General features: G+C 44.6%; 1 protein-coding gene across 23 annotated transcripts in view; it reads left to right on the forward strand.

Moving 5' to 3' along the window:
- The window catches only part of TMCC1 (transmembrane and coiled-coil domain family 1), a 151,933-nt gene that overhangs the window by 119,093 nt on the left and 14,979 nt on the right, over window positions 1-17,861 (forward strand). For all 23 annotated transcript variants that reach the window (XM_065933915.1, XM_065933918.1, XM_065933914.1 and 20 more), the window contains one exon: window positions 9,188-10,119. In XM_065933915.1, the coding sequence (XP_065789987.1) occupies window positions 9,188-10,119 (932 nt within the window). The remainder of the gene's footprint in view (window positions 1-9,187; window positions 10,120-17,861) is intronic.

The following is a 17,861-nucleotide window of genomic DNA, read 5'->3' on the forward strand; positions in this document are numbered from 1 at the left end:
TGCGCCTGCACTGTGATTTCATCCCTTCTGTGTTCTCGTTCGTACCGTTTTCCTTGCCAGACCCAGTTCCATCATTATGAGTCCTTCTTCTTTTACTGTTAATACACATTAGCCTTTTTTAGAGAAAAGATAGTTGTAGAAAGAAGCCCTGAAATACTTATGGACCCCAAGAAAGATAAAGATATTTTTCTCTTTAAAATGTAGCACTGGCTTTCAGCAAATTTTGGAGTCTGGATTTGGGGCTCTTTAATAAGCATCAGTTTGAGCAACCTCCAGGAGTTGGTGATGGACAGGGAAGCCCAGCGAGCTGCAGTCCATGGGCTCACAAAGAGTCGGACACGACTGAGCAACTGAACTGGACTGAGTAAGCATGTTTATTGCAAGTTAAAGAAATAGTTACACTAGGTCAGTGAAATCTTACCAGAATCACCTTGGTCTAGTCTACTTTAAGTTGGATCCTGTTTCTTGTGTTTTGCTGAGCACGAAGGTTTACCCTTCCCCACCCTTTCTAGGCAAGTACCGCTGGATGGTGCGGTGACTGCTTTATTAGCCTACCTCAGACCTTGTCCTTGAGCCCCTCTTCTATTCAATAGAGAGAGCCAAGTTTTCTAGCTGCTTAGAGTGGGCAGAGAAAAGATCCATTGACACCTGGATTTTTGCTGACTCACTGCTTATATAAGCCTTGGTTACTGGGCAGGTGGCCCCTGCTTATTTTCTGGTCTTTACTTCTCTCATCCCATCCCTGTGCTTCTTCTTTAAACATTTTTGATAACACAGTCTCAGTCTTTGACCAAGTGAGTTGTGAGAAGCAATGAATAGACAAATCTTTTTCCTCTTTTTGAATTGTCAGCTTAACTGTGTTGTTTCATCTTGATTATGATCATTCAAATTCTATATTTTGTTGGCACATGAGACTTACAGTAATAATACTTCTCTTCCGTTGTGGCCCAGTTAAGGAACAACTTCCTTTTCTGTCTTTGAGAACTCAGTTTCAATGCCCCTGTTCAAAGCATTACTCTGTGACCTTCCAATCTAAAGTAGGTTTCTCTGCCTTACATTATTCCTTTTCTCACAGCACTCTGTCCTTTTTCTTTGTAGCACTTTTCGCAATATATGTTATTTGATCACGGTTTTTTCTCTACCACTTTTCCTAACTTAGCCCTAAGCATCATGAAGGAAGAGACTTTATTTCGTTTGTCAGTATATGCCCAGGCACCTAGCAGAACGCCTGGCTGAGAGCTGAAGAAAGGGCAGTAGGCAATGCTGCATGTGTAAAGACTCTGTGGTGACACTGACTAAAAAATGCACGTCAGAGTTGCGACTTGAGTTTTATTTGAGAACAAAGTGAGGACTATAGCCTGGGAGATAGTCGCTCAGATAGCTGTGAGGAGTTACTCCAAAGGGAAGGGTGGTGTTAGTGTATGTGTGATTTTGGTAAGAGGGGATTCAAGCGTACGTTTTTACAGATGATTGCGGCTAGTCTAGAGAAGGTTACTGCTGGTCACTAGAAGCAGGTGCCTTCACTAATGATTTTAGTGCTTTTCTAGATCTAAAAGATGCAGGAAATTGGGATCATAAAATCTTTTCCTGAAAAGTATCTTTAACTATCTGAAGGCCAGTTCTGCCAGTTTTTCCCAAAGCACAGAATCCCTCATTCTTGATCTCTGGTCTGAAACGCTTTCAGGATGTGAAGACCAGCAATCACAGTGGCCAGTGACCTCATCTTTGTAGAGGCAGACGGCGAGCAATACCTGTTCATCCACTGTGAGAGAAGACAGGAAGAGCAGCAGTGCCTGAAAAAGGCCAGAGTGTCTAGGGTGGGAGGCACACGCTGTAGATGAAGCTAGAGAGAGATCCAGGGCCCAGTCAAGAGTATGGAAAGCTACTAAAATAATGTAAAGGTTGGGTAGTTTAGGACTTCTTTTTTTTGATATTAAAATCTTCAGTTTAATTGAGGGCCTACATGAATGCAGATAAATCAGTCAGTGTGAGTGATTCAGGAGAGAGAGGACAAGATTTTGTCCTAAGAGTTTGACAGTAGAAATAAGTAGAGATGGGTGGCGAGTATTATACTTTGATGGAAATTTGGAAAAGAATGGATAGGACTGGGTGTTGGATTGGATACAGGTAGAAGGCAGGTGATGTCAAGGATGATTCCTGGGCTTTGGCATGGTTTGGTTTTGGCTTGTGTGACCTGATGGATGGGGCTTCGCAGGTGGCTCAGTGGTAAAGTACCTGCCTGCCAATGCAGGAGACACAGGAGATGTGGGCTTGATCCCCGTGTCAGGAAGATCCCCTGGGGAAGGTGGCAACCCACTCCAATATTCTTGCCTGGGAAATCACATGAACAGAGGAGCCTGGTGGGCCACAGTCCATGGGGTTGCAAAGACTCAGATGCAGCTAAGTGATTGAGCATGCACTGAAATCCATACTAGTCACATATTTATGCTATTTTTTTCATAGTAGAATTTTAAATTTTTTAATTTTTTGTTTACAGAATTTTTAATTGATGTGTTTAATTTAGTTCTTTTTTTAAGTTACTGCTGTCCCATTATAACTCTGAAGTATCAGCTAGATTATATCCATTACGTTCTATTTGAGAACGTTGATTTATACATCATCCATTGTAAGGACTTTAGCTTTTACTCTGATCAATGTGTGGAGCCACCGGAAAGTTATACATGTAAAAGACTGTTGTTGTGATCTGACTTAGGTTTTTAAGGACTGCTGAAAGATTTTTGACTGTAAAAAAATTTTTGACTGTAATAGTGTAGGAGCTAACTGCAGTCATGCAGGGAAGAACTGATAGTGTCGTGGACCAGAGTGGCGGCAGCTGAGACACAGTGAGAAGCAGGCAGGTTCTGCAAGTAGAGCCTGGAACATTTTCTGCGGCAGCATAGTGTGCATGACGGTAACAGCGCTGGCTCTGCAGCCAGGCTGCCCGAGTTCACGCAATGGCTTGGCCACTTCTTTCCTTTGTGATCGTGGACAACGTGAACTCTTCATGCTTTGTGATCACATGGATCAGTAAAGTAGCCGTTACCGAGCTGGAGAAGACTGCAGGGAGCACGAGTTAGGGAGGCGTCAGGAACTCGGCTTTGTACGCAGTCAATTTGAAGTGATTGTTAGACATCCCAGTAGAGATAGTGAGTGGGGAGTTGGGCATATGAGTGTAGAGTTAAGGAAGGTATGGGCTACGGTATACATTTGGAAACTGTTAGCAAATGCATTATATTTAAGACCATTTTAAGAGAAAGAAGAATAATCAAGCCATAAAATGGAGTTGGGGGTGTACAGTTTATACAACCCCTCCTTAGAGCTTTTTACTCCACATGTAAGCCTGACAGCAGCCAGTTCAGAGAGAGCCAGCTTATCACAGACCACATGGAGCTTTCCAGATTCTTTCCTTGCTTTTTATACTTTTGTTTTATCAGAATTGCTTGAAATAAATAGGATTAACCTGAGGCTTAGAAATCTTTTGTCTTAATTAGACTGTGTCCTAAGAGTATTTGTGGGAAATTAACTTGTAAAGGGGAACTCATTGGTGGCAGTTTTACAGATTCGCTTATCCACACATGGGTTTTATTGATATATGCATTCTTAAATCCTCAGCAGTGAAAGCATTTTTCTTTGTCACTTGCTTCTTTTGCTTGTTAGCACCTGCTTGAAAACTAGAAACTCACTTTAGTATTAGCAGATCTGTGTGCTTCAGAGTAGTCATTCTTCTTTCTGAGGATTTATGAGAAAGATTTTTAAAAAACCCATACCCCAAGTCACTATTTCTTTTTCACAAAAGTTAAAACCTTAAAATTAGAAGGAAACAGGGATCATCTGTTCCAATTGTCAGTGTATCCTCTTGTGACAGTTTTAACATGCAGGCATGAAGTCTCTGCTTGGACATTTCCAGTGGCCATGACCTGATACTTGAAACCCCTTGGTTAAGTTGAACAATGAATCTGTGCTTACAAAAACAGCTCCTAACCATAAAAAAAGCAGCAGTTTTAAACTTACACCATCAGTGCTGTGGTTATAGGTTGCCTATGATCTCTTTCTATTCTTTTCTTTCTTTCTCATCCTCCCTCCGTCCCCTCCCCCTCCCTGGGCTCTCATGAATCCATCAAATCCACACATCAGGCCTGAAGTTCACCTGGCAGAGTTGATCCTTAGTGCTGTATTTCACACAAGCCAGGAAGGCAGTTCTCCTGTGACGGAGCGTTCTGCGCAACAGTCCTGGATTCCATAATGGATTCTTTGCAATCGGGCTGGAGCAGGGTGGGCCAGAAAGGATGTTAATCATCTCAACACATATTCGACTCAGGCAGTAGCTTTTCCTCAGCAACCTTGGAGGAATGTGTATCATCTGTTGGAAGCTGTTTTTCTTACAAAATGTCTGACCTTTGTTCCATTCATAGTCGCATAGGCTCAGTCACTGCATGGTGTATGAGGTCTAAAAGGATCCTTTGAAGGTCACGCTGGTGAGCATTTATATTGAACCCTTACTGGATATTCTCTTTGTCCAAGGCATTGCACTACCTTCTCGGGGCAGAAAGATGAGTGATGACCCCTCCCCCGCAGGGACCATCAGTAGAAGCAGCATGCTCAAACAGTGGTGTCAACATAACATGACTGACAGGGTGATGCAGGTGCAAGATGTGTGGGGATAGAAGGGAAGAGCCGTGACTCCAGGGGCTCCCCTGGTGGCCCCAACAATAGAGAGTCTGCCTGCAACGCAGGAGACCCAAGTTCCATCCTGGGTCGGGAAGATCCCTAGGGGAGGAAATGGCAGCCCACTCCAGTGTTCTTGCCTGGAGAATCCCCATGAACAGAAGAGCCTGGCAGGCTGCAGTCCATGGGGTCGCAGAGTCAGACATGACTGAGTGACTGCACGCATGAATCCAGCTGGGAGCAGGAAGCTGTCAGGACAGATTCCTGGAAGGAGGTTATGCCTGGCCTGGGCCCCCTTCAGCCAGGAAAGGAAAAGAGATCGTGCCCCTGAAGGCAGAAGGCTGGAGGTGTGAAACCGTGGGCCCTGGCAGAAGAGCTGCATTCCAGGTGTGCCCGTAGCATACACAGAATCAGGTAGAAAACTTCCATTATTCCCAAGTGACCCATGGGGCAGTTTTGGTTTGTTCTGTTTTTTTGGTCACAATTCTGCTGGGGCATATGGTGGGATCAGTAGCTCCAAAGCTAGTGAGCAGACCCCACCAGAGTTCACATTTCAGTGAATTGTCACATACGCAGTATCACCCACGAGATGATTTTAAAACTGTGTTCTTCATGAAGATAGACCTGAAAAGTGCTGGTGGTAGACAAGACAGTGGAGTCTTAAGTGGTTCTCCCCAGAAAAGGGCTGTTTGAGACAAACTGGAGTCGTAGCACCAAGTTCACAGGTGACCAGGATTATTGTCATGAGTATTACTTGTATATCAATGCTTTTTCACGCTGTTTGTGAGTGTGATTTTGTGTGCATTAGTACTATCCCTGTTGTACAATTGACGAAACAAACACAGAGGTTGAACAACTTGCCTAGTGTTGCGTGGCTAGTAAGTAGCAAAGCCAGTTTTGAATCTGAGCAGTTTATGCCAGAACCCATGGTTCCCTGCTATAGGAACTGTAGCCAGACTTAATAGTCTTGTTTTTCTGATCTGTGCCTTTTCCTGTTAAGAAAACCCTCTCCTATTTTCCACTACTGCCTTCTGAAAAGGTTTTAAAACATTCTTTCATATTGGCAATTTATTTGTTTTTCTGGAGTGAAGTAGGAATGAAATTTTACGTTGTTAGATGTGGAGAGCCTCATACACTAGCAAAGACTTTTGGGAAAGCGAACTTTGCAGCTGGTACATTTACAACTCATGGCTAAGTCAGCCCTTCCAGTGCTAAGTATTCAGGCCACCAAGGACTTGGTTCACAGCACTGTCGATACCAGGAGAGCATTCTCACCCCTGTCCTGTAATTCTGCAGTTCAATATATCTTTCTCTTTCTTCCTTTTTCTTTCTGTCCCCTCCCTTCTTCTCCTGATTTCTCTTGCTCTTCTTCCTTTTTAATAATAGTGCCTGCCAAAATTGGGAAGAGTTACTGGGTAACCCGGGGATTCATGGTTTCAAGTGTAAACTACCCTTGTGCTGAAGCTGAGGGTTAGTCTTCTTTGTTGAGGCTGCGGACAGTGGATTCTGTCAACTGTATTCTCGCAGGCATATTGCTAATGCTAAGGGGGAATCAGGCACGTGAAGGACGCAGTGGGGCTCCAGACAGCCCAGATAGAGAAGTCAGAGTAGAGAGAGTCTAGGTTATCTCTTCAATTGCTGTGCAGGGAAGTAAGATCACATCTAAATTGTGATCATTTGTGAATAATTATATTTAACCTTTATGTGGGTTTTTGCAATTTCAGCAATGGAATCAAACCTTGATTCTGAGAGCAAGGTCCTAGGTCCTATTCTGTCACACAGGGAACAACATTCAGTACTCTGTGATAAACCATAATGGAAGACAAGGTGTATATGTGTGTATAACTGACTCACCGTGCTCTACAGCAGAAACGAACACATCGTTGTAAATTAGATATATTTCAGTAAATAAATAATAAGTACATTTAAAACACCTCGATTCTAGTCCCAATGCTATCTTTTGAGCAGTATGGTCCATGTGTGTCCTCCCAGAGTAACAGTGACACTTGATTTCCACGTCGACACTTCACACAAACAGGATGCGTAGAAGTTGATATTCAGATTGATAAGAGCCTAGGAAAACTAGACCATGCATAAGCTTGTGTTCCTCAATCTAGAGGCGTTTCGTATTTGCCTTCCTTGCACTGTGGTGGATGGGGAGCTGTCAAACATAAGCACACAGTCAGGGTCATGTCATTATATGCACGGTAGTTACGGGGTCTGAAATCCCATTCAGAGAGAAAATCACGCCATGAGAGCTCTGTGCAGCTTGAGAGAGTGACCCTGATGCCCTGAGCAAGGTGGGTTTCCAGGAGCTTCTGTTGTAATTCCGGGCAGCTCGATTACCTCGAACCCTGGCTCGTCTTCCCCTCTGCTGCCTTCCCCCTGGCCCTTCCATTGCTGATTCTCAGGCACCTCGAGAGATGGAGAAGGGACCCGCCATGGTTATCGTGCTCGTCCCTGACTCTTGTGCGTATTCGTTTCATTAGTGAAGCATAATGTCATTTTTGTTACTTGTTTCAGTTATAGATTATCTTTTGCTTTTATTTCAGCATACAGTAGTTCACATCTGTTCATCTGGAAGAAAATAATACTACTTGCTATTCACATCAGTAGTAATATATTGAACCCAGTCGCGAACTGCATGTGTCTTAGAGATTGGCGTGGTCCCTGCTCAGACAGCAAACTGAGGAGGTACAGCCAAGATGGGAAAGGGAGGATGAGTCTCTAGGCTGACAGGTTAATAGTCAGCATTTCATGAATATTTCAGACTTGGTGTATTCTTGTCATTACAAAATTATCAATTTGGCCTTTCAGAATATGAGAATAACCTATATATAGTTCTTGCTACCACCTTGCTTACTGGTAAACAAGATTAGGGATGGGAAAGAAGGGAAAGAATGTGCCCCTCTTTCTCCAGGATGGTGAACTTGCACATTGTCGCTTCTAGTGGGAATGTTTATTGCCCCACAATGGTTATTTCATTATTTCTTACTGTTACTGCTCAATAGAGCAGTGTCTAAAGCCTTTCTGCATGGTTGTCATTGTTCAGTCGCTCAGTTGTGTCCACTCTTTGTGATTCCACGGACCGCAGCATGCAGGCTTTCCTGTCCCTCACTATCTCTTGGAGCTTGCTCAAACTTGTGTCCATTGAGTCAGTGATGCCATCCAACCATCTCATCCTCTTTTTGCATGGGCCCTGCCCTAATTCATCACCACAAGCCACATCCAGGCACACCTTCTTGAAGGGCTTTTTTCTCCCGAGTTGGAGAAACACAACCTTCTCTTAGCTTTGGCCTGGTATCTTTGAAGTATGATAGTTGAAGTTTTCAAATCTGAACAGTTTGTCTTCTTCTTTGGCTCCCTTGAATGGTTGCATGCACACACACCAGAAGATAGTCATTGTATGTGTTTTGGAGTCCCTTGCCTAATAAAAATTTTTGAGTGGACAGAGCGCAAAAAATTTGAGCTTCACAAGGCCTGAACTTAGTCTCTGACTTGTTTAATTACTTACCTCTTCTGTCTCTGTCCCAGATGGTTCATGCTACCTTGCCCAAGTTTATCACAGCTACTTGTGATTTGGGCTTTTAACTTTCAAGCCCATACCATGTTCATGCTTGCCACTTTCAGCAGGACCTTCTCGTTCTCCCCTTCACGTGCCTTCAACTTCCAATTTAGTGTCCCTGTTGGAAGAGACAGAATGATTCCATACCCCTTGATATGGTTTGATCAAAAAGACACTGTGATAACAATTGGATTTTTATATGTAGCCACTTAAGTTAACCTTCTCACCAGCATTTTCAGATGACTGTAATCTGAAAGCAAGAATTGGAATACAGTGATGTGTGCATACGGAGGCAATTTTCTTATGATTAAATTGAAATGCAGGTGTACTATGCTGTACATAGATACACTTCTGAACACAAGTATGTGTGCTGAGTGTGAATTAATTCATGCTTTAAACTCATTAGGAGAGCTTTATTATGTAAAGGAATACTGTAAGAAATTCTCTAGCAGAAGACGAATACCTTTTGCACAGATCCCAGCTTCTGCAAATCTTTTCTCATGTATCTGTTTTTCTTGAAGCAAAGTGTACTTGTTTGGGGACAGTATCCAAGCGGGCAGGGAGGCTGGTGCAGGACAGGAGGAGTTGGGTCAGCACTCTGTGCTGAGTGGGTGTCCCTGGTGGCTCAGCGGTAAAGAATCCACCTGCCAAAAAAAAAAAAAGAATCCACCTGCCAATGCAGGAGGAGTGGGTTCAGTCCCTGGGTGGGTAAGATCCCTGGAGGAGGAAATGGCAGCCCGCTCCAGCATCCTTGCCTGAAGAATCCCATGGACAGAGGAGCCTGGTGGGCTCCAGTCCACGGGGTGGCAAAGAGTCGGATAGGACTGAGTGACTTAAACAATTAGAACAACACCCTGTGCTGAGTAGGTGAATTTTTTCGGTACATTGGGGCCCGTCATGGTGGCGAGCAAGGCCCTCTGGGCTCCTTCTAACCTCCCCCTCTTGCTCTCACACCAGATCGAGCGGTTGGAAGTGAGCAGCCTCGCCCAGACCTCCAGTGCGGTGGCCTCCAGCGCAGATGGCAGCCTCCACACAGACTCCGTGGACGGGACCCCAGACCCTCAGCGCACAAAGGCTGCCATTGCCCACCTGCAGCAGAAGATCCTGAAGCTCACGGAGCAAATCAAGATCGCACAGACGGCCCGGGACGACAACGTGGCCGAGTACCTGAAGCTGGCCAACAGCGCAGACAAGCAGCAGGCCGCCCGCATCAAGCAGGTCTTTGAGAAGAAGAACCAGAAGTCAGCCCAGACCATCCAGCAGCTGCAGAAGAAGCTCGAGCACTACCACCGGAAGCTCCGGGAGGTGGAGCAGAATGGGATCCCCCGGCAGCCAAAGGACGTCTTCAGGGACATGCACCAGGGGCTGAAGGACGTGGGTGCCAAGGTGACCGGCTTCAGCGAAGGCGTGGTGGACAGCGTCAAGGGCGGGCTGTCCAGCTTCTCCCAGGCAACCCACTCGGCTGCCGGGGCCGTGGTCTCCAAGCCCAGGGAGATCGCGTCTCTAATTCGGAATAAGTTTGGCAGCGCCGACAACATCCCCAACCTGAAGGACTCTTTAGAGGAAGGGCAGGTGGACGAGGCGGGGAAGGCCTTGGGGGCCATTTCCACCTTTCAGTCCAGCCCCAAGTATGGGAGTGAGGAAGACTGTTCCAGCGCCACCTCGGGCTCAGTGGGCGCCAACAGCACTGCCGGCCTTGCCGTAGGAGCGTCCAGCTCCAGAACCAACACCCTGGACATGCAGAGCTCAGGACTCGATGCACTGCTCCACGAGGTCCAGGAGATCCGGGAAACCCAGGCCCGACTCGAGGAATCCTTTGAGACCCTCAAGGAACATTATCAGAGGGACTATTCACTAATAATGCAGGCCTTACAGGAGGAGCGATATAGGTAAGTGATACGGAATTCAAGTCCTAAATATATGATAGTATCGATGTTAACATGCTTCTCTCTCGGTTCATCCCACCCTCTTCCTCTCCTCCCATGTCCACAAGTCTGTTGTCTGTGTCTGCGGACATGCAGCTTTAAAAGGTCTGCGTAGAGAGTCCTTCTCTGGAGTGTCCACAGCACTTTAGATACGTTGTGTGATGTTGGCATGAGTTCTCCTCATAGAGAGCAAAAGAGAGGCCAGAAGAGTTAAATGACTCCCAAGATCGCAAACCCATCACTGTAGCCCTCCTGTCTTCAACTTCCAAACAGAGCCCAGGCTTTCTAAGGCATTCCACCTACTTACTTAGAATCCCAGCATCACAAACCATTGCAGCCCATAGCTCTACTGCATGAAACTGAAAAGATCTATAACCCTCTGAACTCTGTAGAAGTCAAAGATAGAGCCCAGCCAAAATGTACTGAACCTTGTAGCTATTTGACTTTAAACACACTTATCTGGGCAATTGATATAGGAAGATTGAGACTGGAAATAAATCTAGATACGCCTGTCTGTTACTTCCATGAATTGGCAGCTCTTCGAATGAGAGTGGACTTAAACATGAAACGATTCTACAGTAGTTAGAAAATTCTCCAAGGGCTGAATGCTTTGAGTCATAACCTGTGCTCAGGGTAGGAGCTGATCTCTTTGTGTTTCATATCACACACTGTATTCATGTTAGACCACTCTTAACCAGCCTCCACATGTGTGTCTCTGCCTCTGCGTTTCCATCGAATGCATGTGATGCGGTAGAAATGATATCCAGCTGGTGCTGTCAACCAGAGACAGGCCACCTCTCTGAGACAGTTGTAAGGGCCAGTATTACAGGAGCCACACGTCCTGCTGACAGCCACAGGTTAGGCCCTGAAAGGGTCCCGCTTAGCATGTGGAGTCCAAGTACTTTTACTGTAGTGTCAAGGACGGAACAGTTTCTTCAGGTCCCTTTACCTCTTGGGGAAAGAAAAATAATAAAAGTGATTTTTTTTTTCAAGTTTGCTTTTACGAGGTAATTTCAGGGCCTGAGATTTATTGTTCACCTGCTTCAGTTAGTTCTGAGAGGAGTTACAGCAGCAAGCTCTTTCCAGATGGTAAAAATGTCACTCAGTCCTACCTCTTATCTTTACTCTTCTGTCCTTCAATTCTGACTTAAGACTTGAAGGGAGAAGAAAAGAGAAGTGTGGGAGAGAGAAATGAAGTTCTAAAAGCAAGTGAATGACTGTTCTTATGTCATTGTTTTACATATTCTTTAATATACTTAGATGAAGAGGGAAATGGCAACCTACCCCAGTATTCCTGCCTGGAAAATTCCATGGACAGAGGAACCTGGCAGGCTACATGCAGTTGATGAAGTTACAAAGTTAGTCTGCGCTCTAACTGAGCACACACACAGAGTGTACTCAGAAAACAGTATCTAAAGCAGTGAGCAGTCTAACACACATTCAGATTCTAAAAACACCTGATACTTTGTACCACCTTAAGCCTAATTCCCAGGTTCAAATTCTAGTTCTGCCACTTGCTAGTCTTGAAAACTGGACAAGATTCTTAACCTCTCTAAGTCTTGATTTCGTCGTCTCTAACATAGAAATAATAATAGTCCTTTATAGGCTGATTGTGCCATTTAAATGAAATAATTTATGCACAGCACGTAGCTCGGTGCCTGGCTCCGGAGTGCTTGATTGATGTTAGGTAGCAGCTGCTACTGCTACTATTAAAATACATTGCCCTGAACATGGAGACCTGGGCGTTCCATGGTCAGTTGCTCAGAAAAACAACTGCCTGCTTTGACCTCTTTATTTTGAAAGGATAGCAAAACATTCCAGTTTTTTTTTTTCATTCCAGTTTTTAAATTCTTCCAGAGCTTAAGATTCATATAGAGTTTGTTATGCCTTCAAGTCTGGTGTAGGCCAGTGTGAGAAAATCAGGGAGTTGAAAAACAAGTCTCCCAAGGCCACCTCTGTGTCCATTTAAAATAATTCACGGACAGGACAGAACTTTTAGCTCCTCATTAGTACCTCATTAAAAGAATCACATCCAAGTGACTTGTGACGTAAGGTGAAGTGTACTTCTTTCACTGCATTTTGGATTCTTGGTAGTAAGTGAATGCCTAGTTTTCTGGAATGAAAAGAGAATAAAGGGAACTTGTGAATTTTCAAAGACCGAAGGGGCAGGAGGAAGACATATCTGTCACATCACTTCAGCTTGAGAGTGGTCTTTTTTGTTGAAACGGAATCTTTTTTTTTTTTCCCCCAAGAAGAACAGTGGAAAAGTCAACAACTGTTTTACTCAATTATTTCGTTGCACCAGTATTTCCATGTATAGAGCAATAAGAGAATTCTCCTCTATTCCATATGTCTTTACATGGTAAATATATTTATCTAATTTTGTTGGTCTTTGAGCTGTTTTACATAAATGAGATTTCCACCACAGATTGTAGTGTATTCTTTAAGGCACCACAACTTTTCACATTTTAAGCATTTTTGCCACATTTCTCTCCCTTCTTTTCACAGAGTAGTACATTGAACCTGACGTGATTGGAAATAGCTGACAACAGTAGTGTTCTAGCTTAGGAGGATACTCTCAGCCCAGTGAAGGTAGAAGCGTACATGCGTCTGCAGTCAGTGGTCCTGGGCAGCCTGCTTGTTGCACTTCTGTCAGCTGCCTTTTCAATTTGTTTTCTCTCCTTTCCACCGTCTCCACACTCTGAGTGAGCTGCCTCCAGCAGCCTCTCTCCACGGATTTCTATTTCTACTCTGTTCCAGGCTTGGAAGGGATAGACTTATGAGACTCTTCGGTGACCAAGAAACCCATTAGTGTCCATGGCTGCTCTAGATGGGTTTCTGCTTATTTTCTCTGCTTTAGTTTGTTTTACTAACATCTGAGTTGACAGGAGCGAGGCCAGGCACAGTGTTGAAGGGGGAGGAAGAGGACTGTACCTCTGGCAGCATTCGGTAAACTCCTCTGATGCCCACTGTGCTAGCTGTTTCCTGCATGTTTGCTGATCCTCACGGTGGACCTGTAGGTACACTGTACCCGATTTTGTGTGCTCAGTTGCTCACTCATGTCCGACTCTTTGCAGTCCTGCAGACTACAGCCCTCCAGGTTCCTCTGTCCATGGGATTTTCCAGGCAAGAATACTGGAGCGGGTTGCCATTTCCTTCTCCAAGGGATCTTCCCAACCCAGGGATCAAACCCACACCTCCTGCATTGGCCAGGTGGGTTCTTTACCTCTGAGCCACCTGGGAAACCCAAGTTTACAGATGAGGAAATGGAAACCCAGTGAAGTTTTAAATTTTGCCAAAGATTACTCTGTAAATGGTAAAGCCAGGAATCACACCCAGTTTAATGTGACTCCAAAGCCTGGGGTCTCTTCATCCCAGGACAAGTGTTTTCCCAAAGTCAACCCTGAAATCTGTCTGATTGACAGACTAACCTAGAGTCTGGCTCTAAGAAGCATGAACTTTAATAGCAAGAGCTTTAGGGCCTTTTTGAGGACCCAGTGTCTATTTCTGTAGAAGGTCTCCCTATTTTTAACATATTCTATAAAATTCTGTGAATGCACAAGCTCTAGAAAGTTTTCTCAAGCTTGTACAACACTTTAGGTGAATAATAAGGGACCCCTACTTAAGTAAACCTCCATTACCCCATCCTGATTTCCCCCTTTTCAGAGTCCATTCTCAACACCCACAGTCACTTCACTGGTGAGTGCTTCCCATTGGTCTTACCCCAGTGAGTTGCACCAGGGAAGAGTTTTGCCCAAGATCATCTTCTTGGGAATCATCAGAATTACTCAGAAACCTCTCTTCACCCACATGCTTGTGGCACGAGTGGAGAATCTGTCCTCAGCGCCCACACACACTTGGCCCAGGCAGTCTGTGTCGCAGCGCTTGGGTCTGAACTCTGCCCAACATTGGGCCCCTAACTAGGTGTTTAGTCTTTGCGCTTTGCTTTGGACTCTCAGATATGAGTGGGATTGTATGTCTGAGAAGGCAGGAGACAAGATATATAGCCTTTTTTTTTTTTAAGTGATGGGATCTGTGCTGACATCAGATTCTCTTTGTCCATCTAATCTCTTCATCCCATTAGAGTATTATTACAGATTGGTTCAGTGGCAACTGGGTTCACTTTACTTCAGAGATAGAGGGGGCCCTTAGATATCTAGTGTAATCTCATTCCACAGATGAGTCCCCTGAGACCCAAAAAGATAAAGTGACTTCTGCCAAGTCACACAGTAAAATGGTTTAACATATATTTAATTGGCTGCTAAAAGCTGGAGGTTTAGCCCTGTTCCCAAATTGAGTGTACCATGTTGAGCTACTGTAGGAAGAAGTTTCACTGTGGCAAAGTGCACTGAAACCAGGAGGGAGCTAGGAAAACAGTCCATCAGTAATCTCACAGGTTTGTTTTGTCGTTTTTTCCCATAGGGAATCTGACCTGGAATTTTGCTCAGCTACTGCCTGCATGAAGGCAGGCAAAAAACCCTCCTGGTGTTGATGAGCAATCATGCCATTTGAAAGCTTCTATTTTAAGGGGATTGCTGTTCTTTGGAAATCGGCTTCTGAGACTGTTTGTATTAAGCCCAGGGGTATTTTAAATCGCACTGAGTCATTAGAGCAGAAGTACAGAAGGAGCCTGTCCCCACGAGCAGCTGTCACACACTGCGGAGCAGTTGGCAGCAAGGCCCAGCCGGCTAGGCGCCGGCCACTGGACTCCTAACCAGAGAGGCTGTTGTTAAGTGTGAATTTATTTTACTATCACTGGGCATAAGACAGAGATATGGTCAGATACAGCTGTGGTAGCCCCATATTCCTTGGGTTAAACCCGTGTCTCAACTGTCAGTCGATCTGAGAGCCTGCAGACGGTATGCAGACCAGGTTTGGCTGTAAGCTTGAAATAGAAACTGAAAATATTGGCTCAAATTGGTTCTTCATTTATAAGAGGGAAAAAAAGCCCAACTGAGAAGTGCACCTAGGAGACAGAGCTTCATTCAGAGGGTAAGATCTTCCATCTAAGAGACTTTTCATACAGATGAGCTCCTCCCAGATTAGCCCCTGGAGAGGTGATGAAGTGGGAATGGGAGGGAAGAAGGACGGATGGGGAGGGCGAGCAAATAAATCGATCACTTTGTTATTTAATGGAGGTTGGACAGGCCTGAATTTGCTCGCCAGTTCTGATGCTAATGAGTGCTGTGACCCGGTGTGGCTCACCTAAGCTGTTTCCTCCCTAAAAACAAGGTACTGGTGTCTATGGTGCAGGGTTGTGGTGATTACTAAATGAGGCAGTGTCTTGGGGGGCAGCCAGGATGGTGTGAACAGTGCCGGGATATCAGAAAGTTGTCGTCACCGTCTCCCCCTGTAGCTTTTATTTATTCCCTCTGTGCTTGAGGCATCTGCTGCTTTTCATCTTTTAAGATAACACACTGCCTCTCCTGAAAGCTGGGGGGACTGGTTGTTGTTGATTGGGGACTGAAACTGTGCTTTTTCCTTTTCAACTGAAGGCTAGTGGAGTCTTTCCTAGCCTCTTTTTGGGCCTCGACATAACTAAGGGAACAAAAGGTAAGGAGGGGAAATCGGTTTTCTTCCCCCAGTTCAGCCAGGGGCACCTTCAGGCTCCCACTGCGCGTCCTGTCTCCAGCAACCAGGCCGCATCTGCCCATTCAGGTCCAGCCTGTCAGAAACCACCTCGGGTCTCTAGGACGCCTGGGGAGATAATGCACTCATCTGCTGCCGTGGTTGCCTGTTGGTGTCAGTTGGCCTGGGACCTAGTCCTTCCTGTTCCTCTCAATACCTGTTCCACAAGATTTCTTCAGCCATCCTGTCGCAGTGACCTGTTGCCCAATCAGGGAAGCCCACAGGCTCTCAGAGATGGCTCCAGACTCCTGGGCCACACCCAGAGTGGGGGTGCATTCCCAGCTCTGCGCTCACCCAGCTTTCTCACTAGTCAGGAATGCGGCCCCAAAGAGCCCTGCTTGTCTTTGATCTAGGAAGGTGACTACTGTGTTGACTAATCCAGTGGATGAATTGGACCAGTTTCCAGGACCAGCTGGGAATTTTCACTTTCCAAGACCAGTATTCATTTATCATTGTAAACCTGCAGCAGAATCTAGATGTCTTTTTGACTGTCTCCCGATACAAAATGTTTTTGGTGTTAAATAAAAATTTGGGGAAAAAAATTTTTTTTAATGTTTTGTTTTATTTATTGGACACACAGCCTGTGGGATCTTAGTTCCCCAACCAGGTATCGCACCCATGCTCCCTCTATTGAGAGCTCAGAGTCTTAACCACTGGACCACCAAGGAAGTCCAAAATTTGAAAAAAAATTTTTTAATTAATTTTAAAATTAAAAAATAAATAAGCTTGGGGGGAGGGGGAAAGTAGGTTCCCTAAGGGTGAAGAACCCCCCTAGTGAACTTAACCCAGATGGATTCTTGTGGTCAGACTAGACTAGACTCAGATCCTGTTGTTAAAAGCCTGGAATAAATTGCTTTGAATTCCTTTTGGGAAAAAAAAATCAAGATGTATTTTAATACTTTGTAGATAGAGCAGTTGCATCTTGGTGGGGAAGAATTTCACCTCCTCAAATACCATATAATCTACTTTTTTCAAAAAAGATCTTTCAGTGTTCAGGCTTTCTGTTTACTAGATAGTTAAGCTCAAATCATATTTAGCTGTCAACGTTCCATTTGAGTTGTAATGATTTAGGAAGGACTTTTAAGTTAGAAGTCCCAAAATGAGATTATTCATTTTATGCTACTTGTGTTCCATTTAAATCACATGAAAAGCATGTGCCAGTCGAAGTCACATACTAGCAGGGTCAAGAACGCCCACCCTTCATGTCCACAAAATGTTTAAGCAGTGCCACATGAAGGGGTTACAAGTCCCTTACAGGGAGTTTTTGATTTTAAAAAATAACACATGAAAGGCTGATTCACAGTTTACTTTCCCTTTTTTCACCCTCTGCTGGTTTTGCATTAATATTTAAGGAGAGAATGGAGGTGTTCTTTGTATGAATTCCCTAGGTATCTGACTTCTCCGTTTTAGAATTCAGACTGGAAGTAAACACTGAAAAATAAAGGGAGCAAAAGAGTTTATAATATTCAAAAAGGGAGGAGTGGAAAGTTGGTGAGAGTATTTTCTTCCATCCTTTCGTTGTTTAGATTTTTCATTTGACTAACAGTATGGAGTGGGGTGGAAGTTATAAAAGAGACAATAATAAAATCTAAACAGCAAGAAGCAATTCTCATCCTCCTACACCTCACTAGCAGGGGAAGGTTGTGGCATTTTTTTCTCAGCCTCCCCTTTCTAAGTTACATTTCGAAGTACCTCTCAGAGAGGAAGGAGGTGAGGATTACTGATCTGTGTCTTGATGAGTCTCCAAGGCAGACACTGCACAATAAAAAGGCATAGTGGGCCAGGTAGCTATTGTTCTCGTTATCTTTGCTGGCGTTTTTGATGTTTCGATGCTTACAGTGATTAATTGGTTAGACTGAACCCTAAACTCCTCCACCCCGCATGCTCCACCACCCCAAATAATACCACATCATTTTTTACTGGGCTCTTTGGGCTAGTCTGTTTGCAGACTTTAGTTTCACACGTGGTTTATGTAAGCCTCTCAGGCTGGAAGCACTGAAAAAAAATATTTGAATGGAAGTGGCTAAGCCTGGTCAGGTTTGTGCTTTTCAGTTTGCAGGTTGTGAAAAGAGCTGGGA

Source organism: Muntiacus reevesi, chromosome 4 (assembly GCF_963930625.1).
Source record: "Muntiacus reevesi chromosome 4, mMunRee1.1, whole genome shotgun sequence".
In the NCBI taxonomy this organism is placed as follows: Eukaryota; Metazoa; Chordata; class Mammalia; order Artiodactyla; family Cervidae; genus Muntiacus; species Muntiacus reevesi.